This window comes from Pteropus medius, unplaced genomic scaffold (genome assembly GCF_902729225.1).
Source record: "Pteropus medius unplaced genomic scaffold, Ma_sr-lr_union100, whole genome shotgun sequence".
Classification (NCBI taxonomy): Eukaryota; Metazoa; Chordata; class Mammalia; order Chiroptera; family Pteropodidae; genus Pteropus; species Pteropus medius.
In genome coordinates this window covers 277,191-299,591 of record NW_024351072.1, presented here as the reverse complement: position 1 = coordinate 299,591, position 22,401 = coordinate 277,191, and the positions used below count along the sequence as shown (strand labels likewise).

Here is a 22,401-nt window from a genome sequence, read left to right as displayed (position 1 = left end):
TTCCTTTTTCATAACCTGACTTAATAACTTGACACTTAATGCAGTATAGATGTTTTCTTGAGTAATTAAGTATACCTTTAAAACATTACTTTTACTGGCCACATTCCATTATAGAAATTTACCAGATTTTCTTAACCAATCTTCCACTGCTAGACATTTAGCACGCTTCCAAGTTTTCAACAATATAAATGATAATTTTTGTCCTTATAGATCGGCATATATATCTGGTTATTTCCTTAAGTCAAATTCCTAGAATTGAAGCCCACTGGGTCCAAGGGCATACACATTTGAAAGACTAGTACACATTGAGAATCATTCGACAGAGAATAGTACAAATGTCTATTTCTACCACCAATATACAAGAGTGTCCATTTATCCATACATGGACAACATTGATTTTCTGAACATTTTTAACCGTTATGAATTGAATCACTGAAAAATGGCATCATGTCACTTAATTTTCATTTTACTGGCGAAGGTGAACTTATTTTATTGTTCAACAATATATGTGTTTTGTGTGTATGTATACATATATGTGAGCTGCCTATTCATGTCCTTGTCCATTTTTTAAATAATAGGTGTTTGTCTTTCTCTTCTGGATTTGTAAAAGTGTTTTATATCTCAAGGAAAATAAGATAGTTTTTATTTTAAAAGTGAGATACCCAGGAAAAGAAATCCAATAAGTACTTAACAATATGGTATTGTAGGCTCAAGGAGAATTCAGGACTGGGATATAAATTTAGGAGTGAGAGAGATGAAGCTGGATGTGTTCTCCAAGAGATAGTACAGGGAGAAAAGAGTTAAAGATTGAATATAGGAAATGCCCACAAGTAAGGAATGGGAACATGAAGAGGATTCTTCTAAGAGGAAGAAATGATCAGAAAAGTAAGAGATGACCCAATAGTTTTCTATCACCAAAGGCCAAGATTGAAGTCAGGAAGAAATACAGAGAAATAACAATTGATCTCGATTTGGTGGTCACTCACTGGTGACATTTAGAATCTTTATTTCTTCCATATCTTTTCACCTAGCGTTCAATACATCCAAATTAACTGGAAGTTTTGGGGACTAAGGGTCATGAGATCTAGTTAATGTGTTTTTCTTGCTAACCAAGATTTAAGTAACAAACTTTTTGTCTCAATGCTCGTTGTAACTGAGAAAGCTTCAAAATTGTAGTGTGTGTATATATTTCCTGCTTTAGGAAATCCTGTCTAGCAAGCACCATTCACTCTTGCTTTGATGTCAAGGTCATTATTATGAATATTAGTCCTCATTGTTCAGAGCTAATTATGTGGAGGTAAAAAAGACAGGACACTGGACTGAATGTACACTGAGTCCAGGACAGCCCCTGGAAGTTTCTTCCCCCATTCCTCAGTAAATTTTGGATATCTCTTTCTTCTTATTCTGTAAGGTGGCCTGACTAATTGAAGTCCTGATTACTTTGATTGCAGTTAATTGAGCGTTCTCTGGATTACAATGTGCACAAGAGGAGATGGAACTGGCAACTTGGCCCAGCATGCGTGGCACTGAAACTTCAAGCTATTTTGAGTAGCAGGTGGTACCATGTTCAAGGCTTGAACTGAGATGCTAGCAAGACCACAATCACCAAAATGTTATATGGCCCATCTCTTGTAATCCTGCAATCTCCCCTTGGGATCTATTCTACAGAATATCACATGTCTGAACAAAGATCCATTTACTACAAGAAAATTCATTACAGCACTGTTTATAATATCGAAAAATTAGAAAAAAAAAACAAATGTCTGACAATAGGCAAATATTTAACTAAAATAGGGTACATGCCTACTCTGGAATATTCTACAGCCATTAAGGTCCTGATGTGAGTATCTCCAAGACATTATTATGTAGTTAAAAGAAGTTCCAGAACAATACGCACAGTATGAGCCCATATATGTAAAAAACAACAACAACAACAACAACAACAAAAACCTACATATGTGCATTTGCGCATAAATGTATGTGATTGCATAGAAAAGGGACTGAAAAGACACACACCAAACCAAGAACTATGGCCACCTCAGGGGAGGGGGATGGAAACAGGGGCTTCCTCAGGCGGGATAGTCAGTATGCTTCTGTATTGTTTAAGTCTTTTACAGCATGAATGTATTCACGTATTACCTATGCAATTTAAAAACATTTTTAATACAAGAAATGAGAGTTCTCTATCAGCTTTGCAGCAGGGGCAATTAGGAGGCAGAGTATGAGTGAGAGGAGCTAAAAGGAATACAAAATGATAAAGAGTGCTCCTGAGAACTGGGAGATCCCCACGCCCCTCCCCAATCACATTTCCTGTTTTCTCCTCATCTGCAGTCACCTGCGGTTTTTGAAATACGTTATACCACATTCATAGCATAGCGCAGGCAGAAACACCATTCTCTTTCTTTTCCACCTCCTCCCCCGAAGACACACCAATTTTGTTTTTTAATTGAATAGTCGAAGGTTAATGTTATAAAGAACAAATTATGGCAATTCCAGCTGTGCATCTTTTTCCCATTGATGTTATTCTGAAAATAAAGAGTCCCATAGGCACCCAGTGGGCAACCCTGTCTCCCTGGACTCCCTGCCCCTATTCCGACCTTTGTGGTCTAGTAAGCAATCGGTATTTGAGGCCTCTGGGAACTTAGTGTGCATCTGTATCAACAGAGAATTTTCTGCCTCTGTTTAATACTGGGGTGCTTAAGTTGATAGCTGTCATTCTGAAGGATGAGACCAAAGCAGAAAGTTCGGAGCTCTTGCAGATGACTTGCTTTCCCTAAACTTTGTCCCTTGGCCTTTTCATGTGGATGCTAGGAAAGGACAGAAATACTGAAATAGAATTCTCCCCAGGTGTCACTTACTGATGAGCCTGATCTCTTACACCTTCCCTTTCTCTATCTCCATTCCCGGCCCTGAAGACCAACCTCTGATAGACCCTGCAAATCTTCAGGACGATGAAGATCAATGAATAAATCAATGATGTACAATAGAATGTTAAGCAGCTGATAAAAGTATTTTCTAAGAATATTTAATGACATGGGGAAATGACCACCAAATACTGTCACGCAAAACAAAACAAAACAAAACAAAACAAAAAACAAAATCCTGTATGTACAGGATCATCCCAACCATGGGGGAAAGTATATACGCATTTTTAAAAACTTCGAAGAACACACCAAGATGGTGACAATGGTTGTGGAGAGGATGTAGCTGTCGTTGGTTTTCTGTGTTTTGCAAACTTTCTACAATAGGCATATTTCACTTTTATAATCAGAATTAAAATGTTGTTTTTCTTTAAAAAGATTCTAAGATGATATTTTCCTAGGCAGGAAAGTGGCCTCAGATATTGCAGCAAAATCTTCAATTACAACCAAAAAGGTGCTTTAAATACAGATAATCAAAAATTCAGTTGAGTATTCAGCTTTCAGGAAGTTTTATTGTATATAAAACATTTATTTTACTAATAATATAATAAAACCATATTATTCCTCAAGTTATAACATTATTATTATGACATACACATAACTTATTATTATACAGTATAACTCATTATTATATAAAGATTCATGTGAACCAGAAGTCATATGATATATCCTGAAATGTACCAAAAAGTCTTGAAACAATCAGATGGGTGACAGCCCTATCTGCTGCCACCAGTGTTGTCAAGGGCATGGATGCCATTGTATTATCAGCCATAAGAACCACAAAAGCACTGATAAGTTCCCAGAGGTTAAAAAAAAAAACATCCTCCAATGTGCCTCACACATCAAATGTCAGGATTTCCCTTGTGCTGATTAAACCAAGCTAAGAGGAAACTGACAATAGTCGCAATACTCTGAACTGGAAGAGAGAAATTTGGGCGCCTTGCCAAGGAGAAATAAAGCCCGCACCCCTTAATGAGGAAGCAGCTTAGGGGACCCTGGGGACACACTAAGGAAACCATCTTCATCATACAAGGAGAAGGCCCACTTTTGGTAAATCCGATAAATGAAACTCTGGATTTTAATTCACCAGATCAATTCCAGAGTATCTTTTTCATCCTATAAAAGGATCCACAGCAGAATTCCTTTAAATAACCAGTTCTCCTAGTGCATTTAAAATGGGACTCAATAGACAAAATTTTAGCTGTCATGTACCTTTACAGGAAGACAAAGGCTATATATATCTACATGGACAGACAATATCTGAAAGGTTGTTTGTATTCCACTTACAGAGACCCTGCTGAGCTAAAAGCCCTGACTTCAGACTTTCCCTCTCTCCAACTCTCTCCCCACACCCAGCTCAAGGAGTCCAAGAAGGGAAGGGGTGGAGTTACATTCTACCACCTCATACAGAAGCAGAAGCAGGCAAGGACCTCAAAGAAATTAGGCTGGAGAACAAGAAACCATAACCATACAATGTTCGAACTGGAAATGCTCTTAAGTATCGCCTACTCCAAACTGCTGGTTTTACAAAAGGGGAAACAGAGACTCAGAGAGAGGAAGTGACTTGTCCCGAGTCACGATGTGATTTAGCAGCAGAGTGGTGCTAGAATCCAGGGCTTTGTCAAGCAGACAGCCACTCTCAAATGGAAAAACTGCCTCAAGTGGCAGATACAGTTCTTTATGCTTGCTGTTAGTTGGAGGGAGAAGGGTCATGGAACATGACCCGGAAGCCTCTGGGCTCACCAAGGTGGCTCTGGCCCACAGAAAGCAACCTAGGCAGTGGATGTCATAGAGGGGCTTTTGCTCCCCTTCTGCATTCTTTCCCTCATTTCTCTCTCTCTCCTGGTTCCAACCTATACCTCAGCTGCCTAGCTCTGCTCAAAAGCTCCAGGGCTACCTAACCCAACAAGCCAAATTCTAGGTAAAATATCTCCACCTCAGGCCAGGGGCAACCCGCTGTTCAGGGTGGATCAACTTTTCCACAAAAGCCAGACAAATTCTCTTCAAGCCAGGCTATTTAAACAGAGTTTTCTAGGTGTTCTGGCCATTGTTATCGCCAATCTGTTAAAAAAAAAAAAAAAAAGGAGTTTACTCACAGGCCTCTGGATGAATGCCCAACTGTCCTCTGGGGAGCCTGAATTTGCCTCTGCCTCCATCTGGTCTCATTTAAAGGAGATCTGAAAAAACCCAGTTCCTGCTTCAGCGCCAGTGCTCAGAGCTGGGGGCCTTTGCTGTGAAAGGAAACCCAGCACTACCTCACACCTCATCAGGGCCATGAAAGCAGAGTTCTGCTCCTGTTACCCCAGGGCATCCATTAGGGGTCAGAGAGGGCTATGGCAGGAGAAACCTGAGCCCTGAGTCCTGTCCCTGAGAAGGCCTGCAAATCTTTTCCCCAGTCGCCTTTAAGTGACTGGAAAGGATGACCCAACGCCAGGGCCAATTGAGAGCATGCTGCATAATTCAGCAGATGGCTGCCTCTAATGAGAAGACAATGAAGGAGAGGATAACATTATGTCTCACCCTCCTGAGCATGTGGCCTCCTTCCTCTGTGCATGCAGCAAAGAAACCCACGGTTTCAAATCCCAAATTGCAGCAGCAGAAGCCTCCTCCTGCCAAACCAAGGAGGAAGGGTCTGTGTTTCTAATTTATTCTGTACCCCCTCCAGTTGTTACTTAAAATAATCCATCATTACATGACTGGTGGCTCCAGGATTTTTATTTAAAGCGATATGGGAAAAAAAAAAAAAGAAAGAAAACCCACACATAACCCATGACTGTGCTATCTGGATTCAAGCTGCGAATCTCTGTAACATCAGAATCTTCAAAGTACCCACGTATATTCTCCTCTAATCTCCATGAGTGTGCCGTGAAGGGAGCGCAATGAAGACAGGGAGAAGAGGGGACGTGGCAAGATTTTTATTTCTTAGAAACATCATGAAAAAGCCAGAGTGTTTGTTTTTAAATGTATCCGTGTCATCTGGTAGGTGTTTCATTGTTTGATCCACTGACCAGCAATAACACTTTGGACTAAATCATTTGATCTTCCTGTACCCAGAAAATGAAGAGAATAATACTTGTCCAGGAAGCTGCTGGGGAAAATAAAATCATACAGACGGAAACATTTTGAGATCATTGACAGAAACATGTTACACTTATCCATGCTGTTTGTTTTCTTTCTTTTCTCTTTTTTTCTTAAATGTGGTTATAATGTACATGCAACTAGAAGCCCTTCTCAATTGTTTATGCTAATACGAAACTACAGCTCTGATAATCCAGGAACCCAGGAAAGTCCAGAGATCAGTCCTACTTAATTCTGGAAAACCTTTTTCCAGGGGACTTAGCTTCCTAATTAGCTTTGCTTAGGCTAATATAACAGGTTCTCTCCCTTACAGCACACAAAGGGAGGGGGCTGTGCTGGGTAACAAAGCCAGCAATTAATAGAAAATTTACAGCAGAGACTCCACAAAGTAAATGTTATATGCACACGACTGCCAATCAAAATTTCATTATACTATACAGACAAATCACTCAGATGTAATGCAGTTTTGGAATAAAAACATCACTAATACACATTTCCTGAATTTAAGATAGGAAAAGGAAATGGGACTTACTCCTGCCTCTCATCTGGAAGCTCTGAGAGGGCAGAGTCCTATTTGCCTAGATCCCCAGCACCTGGCACAGGGCCTGGCAGAGTCACTGCCCAATAAACACATTTTGAAGAAATGAATGAAAACAAAAGTGTGTGAATTAACAAAGGAAATGTAAATGTTCCTAGCCCAGTAGAGGAAGTGAGATCTCACCCATCTTCACACCTACCCTTTTCCTAGTTGAAACTCTCAGGAAGCCTTTCCTGTCACCCACACCCCCAGCCACTGCAGGATTAGGTCCCCTCGTATTGAATTCTTATAGGAGGTAGTTTTCCTGTGCAGCACTTGCCACATGATAATAGTTATTGGCGTCTGCCTCCACTACCAGATTGTAAACTCCCCCAATTTCTTATTTTGAAAAGTCTCAAACACATAAAAGTTGGAAAATAGTACAATGATCATCTATGTACCCTGGACTTAGATTCAAGAAGTTTTAATATTTGGGGCCATGTAAATTTTCTTCAGTGCTATATCCCCTGTAGAGGTATGGGTGAATATTGGGGTTTTAATCTCCCCGTTTAGGGTATAATATTACTTTTAGTGTGAGATGGTGGAGATGGCTGAGGCAGGGAGCCTAAAGTGGAATCAAGGGGAAGTAGGTAGTTGCTCTGGGACAGTTGCCCCAGACCAACCCCAGCTAGGGCAAAGGCCAGCCCCTGCAAGCTCTTTCATTAGGGAGAAAGGCCATTATCTGGGTGCTGTTGGAGGAAAGCAACATTGCCCACATTGTTGGAGTATTTAAAGCCAGAATCAATAAGCCATTCTTTATATAGGCCAGTAGTTATGATCTGTACCCTAAAACACAACATTGAAAGAAATAGCTCAATACAAGAACCAGGAAATGCAGCCTCTGGAGCCTGAACTGTACCTGGCTAATCATGTAACCTCTCAGAGTATGTATATATTAATAGCAGCCAAGCCATTTCATAAGCAGGGGTTGGGGATGAAAACATCCCAAGAATCTGCTATAGTTCTCTAATTATTATGTCCACAATTTGTGTCTTCAACTAGACTGTGAGCTTAAAAGCAAAGAACAATGTTTACTATTTTTTTGTATAGTTGACCAGGACTAGTCATCGTGCCAGACATTTAGTAGTTAATCAAATAAACACTTGTGGTCACAATAGAGAAATCATTTTGTCATACAGAATCTTTGTGGTGTTCATTCAAACAGGATAGGATTGTATTAGGTACAGAAGAGCTGAACTTCCAAGTTGCATGCATGCCCAAATAAGGGTCCTACCCAACAACTCTAGGGCCTGTTTTAGTCACTAACCATGTTACCTTACTAACCAGAGTGACCCTCAATTGACTCTGGAAAGGACTCTTCCTTTTCCCCCACACACCAGAGGACTACTTGAATGGCACCATGTGTCAAAGCTCATTAAAAAGAACTCTTAAGCCAGACATACTTTATTCTCCAGTCTTCTCTTCCCAAACCGTGGATACACATTTCCTGAAAGAAACAAGCTGCAACCAGACTTCGAAGGTCTCCTGAGTTAATTCTATCTTCCCCTGGTGAATTATAACTTCTTGCAGACACAAAGGAGAGCAGAGAGACAAATGACACATTAAACAAGAGCTTCACCAGCTGGGGGAGGGGGGCATGAAGAGTGACGTCAGTTTTCCCAGAAACCCATTTATCACGATAACAAGGTCTCAAGTGCTCAGGCTGCTCTTGGAGCTTAAGAATCTGGCATACAATTATGTTCATCATACAGTATGGCAAAGCCAGCCAGAGCAAACTGGAACCATGCAAAGCAAACCAAGTGACCCAAATTACCCCCACCCCTATCTGCAGAACAAAGGGATCTCTGGATTGCTAGAGTTGTGCCTGACGTGAAACACAACCTTCTGGAATGTTCCCCTTTACAACATCTGTCTTGCAATCCTAATCCGGGCAAGGGGACTAGTATGAGTAGGGACAGGTCGATGCAAATTAATTAGCTGACAAGAAAAATCATTAGCGTCCTTTTTGGTCACTGAGGATTAGCAAATGTAATCCAGGAGACTAATTCCTCTCTTTAAGCCATGACATCTCTAAAACGCAGGTAACAAGGAGCAGAAAAGCACTCTGGGAACCCTCAAAACACTAAAGTAATAAATATTATAGTGCCAATCTTGAGGAGAACAGAATTCTCTGAAATTCCATTATCCCAGCACATTGTCATCTATTTACTCAGAGTCCTTCCACATTGTGACTACATAAAGAGCTCCATTCTGGAGTCTGCAGGGGGTGGGGAAGGTTCCAAAGAAATCACCCTGCCCCTTCCAAACAGAGACAAAAGGGTGGAATAAATTCACACATATCCTGTAGAGAAAATACTCGGATTCCGCATTCAGATTTTGAAAACAAATCAATTTCAATTACACCAAATACCTAGAGGTTATTATTATTATTATCACTTTGCACTAGAATTTCATTGCATGGGCTATTTCTCTTAATAAGTAAACCACAAGGTTTTAAAACATTTCTCTGTGTGTGTGTGTGTGTGTGTGTGTGTGTGTGTGTGTGTGTGTAGAAATTTTCATCAAGTAGTGTTTGATGTTATGGGATTTGACCTACCCTTACTTCACTCTCCTCAGGGTGTTGGTAATTGTGGGCTGAAAATCCCACAAACCCATGGATGAACAGAAAGGATAGGCTGTTCCCCTAAATGGAATCAACTCCTCCCTTTGCAACCTAACTTCTGGTCTAAAAAAACAAACATGGAGCCTCAGGTCACTTCAATATGATTTCTCTGAACGTTTCAGGCTGGAAAACTTCAGTTCTTTAAATGAAGATTTTTTTTTTCCAGAGTCAGTTGCCAACAAAAAGAGAGACGGCACCATTTTTGCAAACCTCACAGTAATTTTCCTGAGTCTCCAAAGAAAGAAGCCAGCTCCACAGGTTTGGGCACACAAGCCCAGCTACACTGAACACGTACCACGATAGACCCTAGGAGGGCCGCACAAGCCGGGTCAGGTGCTCAGAAACCTGCAAAATACGCAGCCAGCCACCTCCAGGCCCATCGGACTGCACCCCACAAAGAGCTACAGATGGGACCCAGAGGCACGCAGCACAAGCAGAAAGGCGTCTGGACGCATGGGCACACACTCTGCAAGTGAGCACACTCATAGAAACTGGAAGACTCATTTAGGGTCACAGAGCAAGCGGGGTGTTGCCGCCCGCCGGGAGGCACGGGTGCGCGCGCGTGCACTCAGACGCTCACAGTGCTACACTCACAGACGCAGTCACATATGTAATGCATATGGAGAGCCCCTCCCCCAGCCAGGGACCTCTCCGCCCCCCTCACTTCTCGCCGCCTCCTGCCCCTGGCTAACGCCAGTCCCGCGTCCCCTTTCCTAAGGAGGCCCGGTCCCAGCCGGCAGCTGTGCGCACGGGCGCGGTCCGGCGGTCGAGGAAGCCAGGCCAGGGTGCCTGGGACACAGAGAGCTTGGCGGCTCCTGTGGCCATTCATTCGGCAACGCCCCAGCTGTTGCAGCGAGGGAAGCGGCGCCGCTTACTGCAGATCTTGGGCAATTCAAGTTCAGCCGCTGGCCCTCAGCTTTGGCCAGGCCCTCCACCAACCCGTCAATGTCGCCATTCTCGGGGACAGGTTAGGGTTCTGAGCCGCTGACCCTGAGAGCATAAGTCCCGCCGTGCCTTGGCTCCTAAGTGCTGCCCACTGCCCACCTCGCGGTGGCGGTGGCGGCGCTGGCAGCCAGGTCTCCTCGGCCCTTCCCAGGCCCCCGGCCCCGGCGCTGGACCCAAGTCCTGCACTCACCACCTGGCGAGCTATATCGGTCGCTGCCATCGCTCCTGTGTCTGCCAGGGCTGCCACGGGGACCACCGCAACCGGAGCTCCAGCACAGGAAACAGCCAAGCTCCTCCGACAAAGAGAAAGTGTTACACTTCGGGCGCGACCAAGTCCGGTGGGGGGAGGTGCAAGGGAGGGGCCCCTTCGCTGCTGCTCCAACCCCAACCTCCCCTCTATCGCCCACCCCCTCGGAAGTGCAGTCTGGGATGGGGGCGGATTTAACGCGCAGCTTCCCCCTACCAGCGCGCTTCCAGTTCTCCCTGCAACCTCCGTTGTTAGCCCTTGCGAAGGGGGGGCTCCCCTGTGACCACGTTCTACCCCCCGCCACTGGGCTTCGTGGTACGTCCGACCTCCTGCTGAATTGATTGTCACACCCCCCTGCTCTCGCCTCACATCTCTGAGTCCCCAGACCCCCGGAGGCTGGAAAGGAGCCCTCGCCTCTCCTTCTCCCGCGCACAGCTCGGCGACTGAGCTCTGCAGTCCTCCTCTCCCTCCCCTCGGCCCCCTGGGCCCTCTCTTCCTCTCCACCGAGATACGAGGGCGCTGGGATGCGAGTGCCTGCCTCTGGAATCTCGATGCCCCGCCATACCCTCCCCCCTCCCCACCCCCGCCACACACACACACTCCCATGGACCCGGAGTGCGGCTGAGCGGGGTGGGCAGCTGTGGCACCTGCCGCTCCTCCGTAGAGCTTAGAAAGGGGGCGGGGGGAGCCGCACTGCGGCCCCGAAACTGAGCTGTAACATGCGGAGTCCGAGGCCAGCGGTCCTGAGACAAGATGCCCCTATGGCCCTGGGATTTCTAAGTCTCGGGTGCCGTGGGCTGTAATTTCGTAGACCCGAACCATCACTGTTGAGTACTTAATACAGACGAGCCCCACACTTCCTCTCCCCACCCAGCCCCAGACGCTCAGCGTGATAGCCATGGCTCAGACCTCCCAACCCCTCTCTTGCCTGGACCGCTGGAGAGTCAGAGGAGGGGCTTGTAGATGAAGACCCCTAGCTCTGTCGAGTGAGGTAGTGGGGAGTGACGGGGTCTGGCCCCTGGTGGCTCTGTCCCGCCTCCCAATTGCCTCTTAATCTCGGGTGAGCCCGGGACTAGGCAGCCGGCGGTGAACAGAAGAGAGAATCTCGGAAGGCAGAGGTTATGACTGTCTGCTTTCCTCTACCTCCTGGCCAGCTGCCGCCGCGGGTTCCCTCCCTTGCCCTCGGCACCTCTCCACCTCTCCAGGCCTGAAGCCCCCACCCCTCCGCCCAGAGTGACCCCTGCTAGTTCCCTGGGACTGGCGAATCCTGGCATATTTGGCGTCCCCGAGGCCAGAGCTGGCAGGACACTCCAACCCACTCCTCAAAAGTGCAGGTGCCTTGGTCTCAAAGAGGGACCTAGACCCTCCAGTAGCACCTGGGACCTCGGGGGCTGGGGGCAGAGGCAAGTCTATGTGCAAAAACTGGGTTCGCAGGGGGTCCGGGATGAGGGGATGCAGGAAATGGCCCCACAGCAGCCCAAGGTGGGAGCGGCTGAGGGGTAGGCAGGAGGGAGGAAAGCAGAAAAACAGGAATCAGGGAGAGAGCGGGAGAAGGTACCCGATCCAGAGGCCCCGGCTTGGGGAGAAAGAGGTAAGGCAGAGAAATGGGCTTGCTACATGAAGCACTTTTCTGTCACTTGATTCCACCTGCCGGGACAGTGCTTCTCATTTCTGTCTTGGGAGCTCCTTATGTGCAGGATGCACCTGAAGGACAAGGACTCTGCACAATGCATCCCCAGTGCCTAGCTCGGGGCCTGGCATTCAGGAAGCAACCAATCGAGTGTGTCCCGAACAGGAGTACAGAGGATTTGGATGTGTGTGCGAGAAGCGGGGTGTGGGGGCTGGTAATAAAGGAAAGAAGAGATACAAAGAGGCTGTATTTGAGGAACCGCTGTAAGACTGGGCCAGGACTGATTGGAGGCGAGAGGTCAGAGGTGACTGGACGCTTCCAGGCTTGCTATCTCGGAGGGAAACAGGTCTTCCCTGGCAAAGGCGGGGGCATGGTGGACTGGGAAGGGCCTGAGGTCACTAGCTCTGATCTGGACAAGGGACTTGAGTGGTGGTGGGATAGGAAGCTTACGTTTGGAAACCAGAGATGAGAGCTGATACCCAGAGAGGGGAGGGCCTGCAGAGCTGCGCGGGCGGAGCGCAGGAATCTGGGGAATCCTGCTTGCCTCGTGGTTCACTGCTTCCCGGCTTAGTGCTCCGGCGCTGACCTCCGGACATTTCAGCTCAGCACCTTAACACGGAATCTTCGGTGCTCCGCCCGTGTGCCCCACTCCACCTGCCTGTCCCTAGGGACTCTGAGAACCCAGAGAAGGCCTCCTCCTTCAAAACGCTGGACTTCTCAGCCTGGAACCAAGTGTGTAATTCAAGTCTCCTGAGGCCCTTTGGTTTCTCCATGACCTGCTGCCTTTGCCTACAAGCCCCCCTGGGGCTGGGCCTCGCAGTTTCCGTGGGGTGTGGGTTAGTGTTGATGTGTGAGTAAATGTACATTTGTATGTCAGTGTGCATATTTGCCATGTGTCTGTGTTTCAGTATGTGTCAATGTGTGTGTGTATTGGAATGTGTTTACTCCTGTGTTAGTATTTGTTGGTTCATGTCTGCCAGTGTATGTGCATTTCAGTGTGTGTGTCAGTGTGTGTCAATGTGTATTTTCAGTGTGTGTTGGTAAGTATGTGTATGTACAAGTGTGTATGCCAGTATTGTATGTTGGTGTGTGTGTGTGTCGGTATGTGCGTGTCAGTGTGTGTATTGTGATATGTTTCACTGTGTGTGTGTCAGAGTAGGTGTGGGTATATGTAGAGAAGTTTTAGCTCACTACGTTCTGGGCTTCACATACTTTACCTCACTCAATGCAGTGGGCCAGTAACTGAGAGGTGTGGATTATAATGCTTATTTCAACAAAGAGATTTAGAAACTCACTGGGTTTGTGTTTCCCAGTCTTTGGTCCTGGGCAGACAGGCAGGCTAAGGCAAGAGGGCTCATGAGTGGTCTGTTTCTTCCTTCAATGTCTATCCTCATTGACGAATGGGGCCAAAAGATCCCCTTCATGAAGAGGCATTGTGGGCTTTCAGGCACTGCCATGAACATGTGTTCATGTTCTATGTGTCCTGGCAGGGTCCCTTGGGCCCAACACAGTGTCTGGCAGGTGCTTGATCAAAGTTTGTTGGGTGAATAAATGCACAGAAGCATGTAAATGTGTTTTCTGTGTTTCCACTGTCCTTAAGGAAGCTGGAGCAAACAGTGACTTCCTAGAGCCAGCAGGTGACTGTCATTAGCACGCTAATATTGTTTGTAGAACCAGATACCCCAAGGAGAGGAAATGGCCACTCCTACTAGATAGCAGTAGGCCCTAATTGGAGCCAAGCTTTAGGAATGTCACTCTGACTGCTGAAGTAGGGGTATTAAGACTGGATTGGGAGAACAAGGAGGGGGAAGAGGGCAGTGAAATGGAGCTCAGAGCTCAGGAAAGGGCTTTGTCCTGAAACCATGGTATTATGGAAGGAAGAGAAGGATGGTAGAGTTGGTCTAAAGTGAAGAAGCTCTGAGAACAATCTGAAAAGATCAGAAAGTGGGAGGAGTAGGACTAGGTGAAGCAGAGGTGACAAGAACCCCTACCATGATCTGAGATTAACTAAATCCAGACAGTGCTGATAGAATCCCAAACTCAGTTAAAGGGCTGAGTCAAGATGAACTAAGGATTCCTTTGTGCACTATTTACCTGCTGTCCCTGCTTTTACATTTGCTTATTCCAGTGGTTCTTAAAATGTGGTCTTTGGATCAGCAGCAGCATCACCTGGAAAGTTATTAGAAATGCAGATTCGCAGGCCCCACCTCAGACCTACTACATCGGAACCTCCAGGACTGGGACCCAGCAATCTGTGTTTGAAGAAGGCTCCCAGGGTATTCTAATTTATGTTAAGGTTTGAGAACCACTGTTTTATCTGAAATCTAGCCATGGAGTGATGAAACACAGGACTGGTAAGGTTTGGTAGGATAGCAAGGGAGAAGTTTAAAGCCTGGGCTTTAGCAATAATGGCAAGTCCTGGTGGATTTCTACAGTAGGCAACATAAGGATATGGAGTGCCTCTAGTTGGGGAAGGGGTGCCGGAAAAGGTAAAGAAGGACTCTTGGCAACCTAAATGCCCATCAATGCCCTAAATGCTCATATATACAACAGAATATTATCAGCCATTAAAAAAATGAAATCCTACCATTCGCAAAGACGTGGATGAACCTAGAGGTTATTATGCTGAGTGAAATAAGTCAGACAGAGAAAGATAAATACCATATGATTTCACTTACATGCGGAATCTAAGGAACAAAAAGAACTAATCAAAAATAGACTCACAAATATAGTGGACAATTCAGTGACGGACAGGGGAGGGAGTTGGGGGCTGGAAAGTGGGGTGCAGGGTTGTTAAAGAAGTATTAATTAGTAGTTAATAGTTGTGCATGCAGATGGGGACCACGGCAGAGAGAATGCAGTTAGCACTAATATGATGGCTAAGTGGAAGGCCAGGGGACGGAGGAAGCAATTGGGGGGATCATTTTATGAACTATGGAGATGTCTAACCAATGTACTGTATACTTGAAACTAATTTAAATAATTTTTTTTTTTTTTAAAGAAGAGACTCCCGTAGGGAGCTGTGGAGTTCTCAAGGTAAACTTTGTTTCCTTTGCAATTTTACTCATTCCTTCCACAAATATGCACTGTGTCCTCACTGCACATCAGCCACTGTGGTAAGTGCCAGAGGACTCAAGAAAAAATGGGTGACAAGAACCCCTATCATGACCTGAGGGAGCTCCCAGGCCAGTTGCCAGATAGATTCACAAACAACAAGTAATGTAATAAGTTATATCATCAGTCAGGAGCAGGACCTTGAGGAGGTAGGAACCCAGAGAGGTGAGGAAAGGCACTTCAAAGAACAGTCATTTGGATTGAGTTTTGAAGGATGAGTAGTAGTTTATCTGGCCAGCAGCGCGTTGGGAGTAGGGGTCAGTAGATGACCAGCATGTATAAAATCACAGAAAAAAGGACAGAGAACATTTAGAGAATTCCATGTCTTAGCTAGCTGGAGGGAGTGGTAGAGGAGGGGCTGTAAACGAGGCTGGAGGATAAAATGGGGTCAGATCAGGAAGGGTCTCGGTCATGCCAAAGAGCTTAGACTTTACATCCCTGAGTAGGGGTTCCCAAGCTGTGCTCTCCGGGGACAATGCCTGTTCAGTCTGGAACCATGCTTGGTACAAATCAGATAGATGTTCACAGTGTCAAAAAAAATAGTTAATGAGTAGAAATTTCTCTATTTTAACTTTTTTAACCATAAATTTTTACTAAATTTTCAACAGATGCTCCTGCTTATCTGCTAGCAAGCAACAAAATGAATGAACAAGTAGCAAATAAATATTAAACAGATAATCCCAGTACTGATCATGCTTAATTCAACAGTTTATATTTTCCATGGACATCTGTGCTTATGGTTATGATTTTATATTGCACACATACATAATGTAGACATAATTTTTGCTAGCAGAAGTGTTCTTTTGAAAAGTGTTTTATTTCATATGGTGCTATTTAATAGATCAATTATTTCATGGCATTCTGGAAAGAACACCACAACATTCAGATGCTGTACCACCTGAGCCAGTTGGAGAAACTATCCCTTAGATGGTGAGGAGCCGCTGAACGGTTTTGAGCAGGGGAGTAATATGAACATTTTTGCAGTTGTGAAAGGTCACTCTGGCTTGAGATTGGGGAAAAGACTGAAGCAGAGAGCAACGAAAGCAGTTAGGACTCAGAAGTCAAACACTGTTGTAGCAGTTCAGACTAAAAATGATGGTAACAGTGACATGGGAGTGGAGGGGCATGGAGGGAACAGAGCCAGCATTAAAAAAGACGACTATTAAGGACCTAGTGTGCCATACTAAGGATGCTGAAGTTTCAACCTTTAGAGAATAAAGAACGTTCGAAGCCATGTTTCTTAATAGATGGTACCTGAATCAACTGCAACGGAATCACCCAAAGTGCTTCTTATAGATGTACAGGCCTAGACCCCACCTTGGATCTGCTGAATCAGAACTTTTTGTATGGAAGAAGTATGGGTTTGTAACAAGCTTTCCAGAAGGTTCCAAGGTACATCACAGCTGGAGAACCACTGCATGAATGGTTTTTGAACGATGGCATTTCACAGCAAGATCTATGTTTACACAGATTACTTAAGTCATCACACAAAGAACTGATTGAATGAGAACAAAACTAGAGACAGGGAGACAACTGGGCAAAATGGCGTAGATGATAGAAGCTTCGCACATCCCCTCCTGCAACCACATCAAAGTTGAATATAAAACATGGAGCAAACAGCAAGCAAAGATGCCTGAGGGTCTAGATGAACAGAAGCACTACAACTAGGGAGGGAAATAAATAATCACCCAGCAACGGTTGGAGGTAGAAACAGGAAAAGACACCAGGCTGCCTGGTCCCGAGCAGCAGAGTAGGACAGAGGCTACAGTAGATGCAGACGCCTCTTAAAGGGGCCATGTCCGCCCATGGACTTTCGCATTGACAAACTTGCTCGCTCTGAACACCAGCGTCAGTTTGGCTGCTTGGGGGTCACCAGGGATTTACAGGAGACACTGAGTTGTTGGCATGAGGGCCAGAGGTGAGGCTTTCTCTCGAGCAGAAGTACCACTGGTATCCATTGTTCCTCTGTTGAGCCCTCACCACTCCCAGTGTGCGGACGCGGCACTACCGCAGCTGAGATGTCATGGAACTGGATGACAGAGGTCACTCAGCCCAGAGGATTCCCTGAAACTCCGCCTCCCCCAACTCACAGCCCTACCCAAGCCACATTCAGTTGCTTCCTTGGCGAGTCTTGTGCCACATGCTGAGCAGCGCCAAGACTCACGCTGGTGACAGCTGACCTCAGTTTCTGGCGTGGCTTCTTGAGGCAAATCTAAGCACAGCATCTGTGATTGCTTGCTGAACTTAACAGGTGGCCCCAGAGGGGCACAGGCTGGGGCTAAACTTGGCTTGCTGCTGAACCCCTCTCAGGACTGTGCCACTAGACACCTACTACACAAAGCCATGCTAATAAGACCGGGAGATATAGGAGTGTTGCTTATTGCATAGAAACAGACACAGAAAGGCAGCCAAAATGGGAGGACAAAGAAGCAGAAACCATATGAGAAAACAGAACAGAGATCCAGGAATAGTGGAGTCAAGCAGTCTAACAGATGCAGAGTTCAAAACACTGGTTATAAAGATGCTCAATGAAATTAAGGGACATGTAGATGAATTCAGTGAAAACTTTAACAAAGAGATTTAAAAAAAAACATAAAAATGGAAATGGAAATTATAAAAGAGAACCAGTCGGAAATGAAGACCACATTATCTGAAATGAAGAGTATATTAGAGGGAATCGACAGAGTGGAGGAAGAAGAGGATCAAACCACCAATACGGAGGATGTGGAAGCCAAGGACACCTGATCAGAACATCAAAAAAAGAGTAACCAAGAATATAATAATTTAAGGAGTCTATGGGACAAAATTAAAGGTAAGAACATCTGTGTCATAGAGGTACCTGAAGAGAGAGAACACGAAGTTGAATATACATTTGAAGAAATAATGTAGAAGACTTCCCTGATCTGGTGAAGGAAATAGACATGCAATCCCAGGAAGCTCAGAGAGTCCCCCAAAAAATGAACGCAAAGAGGCTCACACCAAGATACATCATAATTAAAATGCCAAAGGTTAAACACAAAGAGAGAATCTTAAAAGCAGCAAGAGAAAAGCAATTAGTTACCTACAAGGGAGCTCCCATAAGACTGGCAGCCGATTTCTCAAAAGAAACTTTGCAGGACAGAAGAGTTTGGCACAAAATATTCAAAGTATTGAAAACCCAGGATCTATAACCAAGAATGCTTTATCCAGCAAAGCTATCACTTAGAGTAGAAGGACAGATAAAGAGCTTCCCAGACAAAAATAAGCTAAAGGAATTCATTAACGCCAAACCAGTATTACAGGAATTGTAGGAAGGATGTCTTTAAGAAGAAAAAAAAAATGTATCAAAAACATGAATAAAGAATGATGATAACTACATATTTATCAACAAGTACCTCAAATGGAAAAGAGTTAAGTGCTCCAACCAAAAGACAGGGAACGTATAAGAATGTATAAGAAATGTATAAGAATGAATGTATAAGAAAACAAGACCCCTACATGTGATGCCTACAAGAGACTCACTTCAGATTAAAAGACACACACACAGACTAAAAGGAAGAAGATGGAAAAAGTTATTGCCTTGATGGACCTAGAGGGTATTGTGCTGAATGAAGTAAGTCAGATAGAGGAAGACAAATACCACATGATTTCACATACATGCGAAATCTAAAGAACAAAATAAACGACAACAACAAAACCACAAACACACTTGTAGATACACAGAATATTTTGAGGGCTACTAGATGGGAGGGGTGTTTGGGGACGGTGAAAAAGGGCAAAGGGATTAAGAAGTACAAATGGATAGATACAAAATAGTCATGGAGATATAAAGTGTAGTGTAAGGAAAATAGTCAACAATGTTGTAAAAAATATGTAAGGGGAAGAATGGTACCTGATTTAGTGGGGTGACCACTTTTTGAGTTATATAGCTCACTAATCACTAGGCTGTACAACCGAAACTAATATATTATTATATGCCAACTATAATTGGAAAAAAACTCATTGAATGCACAATGTAAATATGAACAATTAATTGTCTATCATACTTCAACAAAGCTAGGGGAAAAAAAAAAACTAGAGACAGGGAGACCAGTTAGGATGCTGCTGTGATAGTCCTAGGCTGGCTATATACATTGGCAAGAGGCAGAACCCAAGAGATGGCTGGGCTTACCTCCTGCATCGTGATATACTAATTATCCTTATCCTTTGATTAGTACACAGTGATTTAGACAAATTATACAATTTTTTATTTCCTCAAACAATTCTTGTTTGCCAGATTTAGTCCTCAGAGGTCTTCTCAGAGTTACAGAGTTAGTCTAAGATGTATAATCATGTAAAATACATTGCTCACTTACCGCACCTGGGGCACTGCACTGGGCTCCGAGGGAGATATTAAGAAATACAAGGCATGGCTTCTACTCTCAAGAAACTAACTAAGTGGGGAGACTAGATATATAAGCACTGAAAGTCAAGTAGTAAATACCAGATGTGTCATAAGGCAATATCCAACATACAGTATGCACAACAAATACCAGTGCTCTATTTCTTAACTGGTGGTGGTCACATGGGTGTTTGTTTTATAAATCTTTTTTTTAAAGCAGTTTGTTTTATTATTAGTTTCAAGTATACAGTATATTGGTTAGGCATTTACGTAGTTTATAAAATAATCCTCCCATTTACTCTATCACCCATCTGGCTCTACACATAGCCATTAGATTACTGCTGACTACATTCCCTATGCTTTTCTCCCCATCCTTGTGACCATCTCTCAATTACTAATTTGTACTTCTGTAACCCCTTCTCCCCTTTATCCCAGTACCCCCCCAACATCCTCTCCTATGGCAGTCACCAGATTGTTCTTTGTATTCGTGAATCTGTTTTCAATTAGTTTGTTCTTTTTGCTTCTTAGGTTCCACACATAAGTGAAATCATATGGTATTTATCTTTGTCTGACTTATTTCACTCAGCATAATAACCTGTATATCTTTATGCGTTGGTAACTTTTCTGGATGTGTGTTACATTTTGCAAGACAAAGGAATTTTAAAATAGACAATAATAAGTTCTGTGAGTTGAAGGACATTAATCAACAGCCCATAGACATGGTACAGAATCTAGAGAAACAAGGTCTCTTCTCAGTGACCTTGTAGTCCTCCACAGATGAAACCCAAGCCCTGTGAAAGGGTTGAAATAAGACACGGATGGAGAAAAAATGATAATGACACTTTGGTGAGATACTGGCTTCACCATCACCACTGTTAATCATTGAATAAGGTGAGGTCCTTTGTATCAATCTCTCAACACTATGCATTTATATTCCGATTTATCTTTGTACTCATACAAATGTGCATATGAATGTACATGTTCACGCATGCACACACACACACACACACACTCACACACACACAGCATTTATTCAAAAAAATATTTTATGGGTCAATAAGCTAGGAATAGAATATCAGAATCAAAAGAGAAGTCAAATATGCTTTTTGGTTGATTGATATAATTGTGATAAAGCTTTAAATATGATTCTTAGCTTCCTGGAAGACATAACAAAAGGAAAAATACTAGTTGGCCTACTTTAGTGTATTTCCTATACACAAGGATTATTAAGTGATTTATTAATCTCACAAATATTGAGTACCTACTATGTGCCAAAACTAGGTGCTGGAGATCAGTGGTGAGCAAAAAACAGACTTGGTCCTTGGCTTCATGGAACATATGGTCTAGTAGAGAAGACAAATAATAAATAATTACAAACATACATGCAAAATTATACCTGTAATAAGGGCAATTAGGGAGATATTTATCATGCCCTGAGAACCTATAATGTTGGGGTGGTAGGGTAAAGATCTGACTTAGTCTAGCATGTCAGTATAGGAAGCTTCATTGAGGAAGTGATGTTTGAACTGAGATCTAAAGATAAAATAGGAGTCAGCAAGGTGAAGGGAGGGTGGAGAAGGAAGAGCATTCTAGGCGAAAGGAAGAAACAGTAAGAAAGTTGGTGTGCCTGGAGAACAGAGGGACTGGAGTGGTATGAAATGAAGCTGAAGACATGAGCATAGAACCAGATAATATAGGGCCCTAGGCCATTGTTAGGAGTTTTTTGTTGTTTTTGTTTTTTGTTTGTATCCTAAGCAACTGGAAACCACAAAAGGGTTTAAGACAGGAGTATGACATTATCAGACTCCTGTTTTGAAAAGTTCCTTTGGCTTCAGTATGGAGTGTATTGAAAGGAAGAAAGTGGAGGCAAGAATACCAACTAGGAGACTATTGCAGTAGTCCAGATGAAAGATCATGGAGGCTTGTACTAGGGTGGTGGAAGTGGAGATGGAGAGAAGAGAATTTATTTGGGAAATACTTAGAAGGTAAAGACAACCCAGACTTGGTGATATGAGAGATGAGGAGGACAGAGATGCCAAAGGTTAGTCCTAAGTTTCTGTCTTATATGGTGGTGCACTTCACTGAGATGGGAAACACTAGAGAACCTCTGGTTTGAGGAAGGGAGAGAAAGTCTTTGGCTCCAGTTTTGGAAATGTTGACTTTGACATGCTTTTGAGACCTTGATTGGGAGGATGTCAAGCAGGAAATTGGAGCTCAGAGTAAAGGACAAGGCTGAAGATCCAAATCTAGAAGTCGTTGATGTATAGGTAGTGTTTAAAGCCATGGGAGTGAGTCTACAACCATGCCACCCTGAACAAGCTCGATCCCGTCTGATCTCGAAAGCTAAGCAGGATCAGACCTGGTTAGTATTTGGATGGGAGACCACCTAGGAAGACCAGGTGCTGCATATTATAAAAAAATAATATTTTTTATTATTAAAAAATAAAATAATAATAATAATAAGGGATTGTAAGCTGACAAGGTCCTTGCAATCTGTCAGGTCAACCAAAGGTTGCCTTGCCTAAAAAATAAAAAATAAAAATAAAAAATAAAAAAATAAACAGAGAAAAAAATTATTTAAATAAAAATAAATAAAATAAATAAAGCTACGGGAATGAATAAAATTACCTATGGAGAGAACAGAGAAGAGAAAAGGACTCAAGACTATTCCCTGGAAAGCACCAACATTTAGAGATGGGAAATGAAATGACAAGAAGAACCTGAGAAGGGAACTGGGAAGGAGAAGCTAGAGAGATTGAAGGAAAACCCGAATCATGAAGCCCAAAGGCAAGAGCATTTCAAGAAGGTAATGGTCAACAGAACTGGATAGTGTGCCAAGAGGTCAAGGAAAGTAAAGAAAAACTGTCCATAGAATCTAGAGTTCACAGAGGTCATTGAGCTCAGCA

General features: G+C 43.8%; 1 protein-coding gene and 1 pseudogene across 14 annotated transcripts in view; one reads left to right on the top strand and one right to left on the bottom strand.

Annotated features, from left to right (window-relative positions):
* SEPTIN6 (septin 6) overlaps positions 1-10,620 on the bottom strand; it is a 76,352-nt gene extending 65,732 nt beyond the window's left edge. For 7 of the 14 annotated variants that reach the window (XM_039842476.1, XM_039842481.1, XM_039842478.1 and 4 more), the window contains exons 1-2: positions 10,335-10,478; positions 5,018-5,098 (exon numbers count right to left, since the gene is read on the bottom strand). In XM_039842476.1, coding sequence (XP_039698410.1) covers positions 5,018-5,077 — 60 coding nt within the window. In that variant the 5' untranslated portion in view covers positions 5,078-5,098; positions 10,335-10,478. Of the gene's footprint in view, positions 1-5,017; positions 5,099-10,334 lie in introns of all 14 variants that reach the window. The other 7 variants (XM_039842485.1, XM_039842482.1, XM_039842477.1 and 4 more) reach the window with 2 other exon arrangements.
* An 11,167-nt stretch (positions 10,621-21,787) lies between these two features.
* LOC120586077 (uncharacterized) lies at positions 21,788-21,906 on the top strand (annotated as a pseudogene).
* The last annotated feature ends 495 nt before the right edge of the window (positions 21,907-22,401 follow it).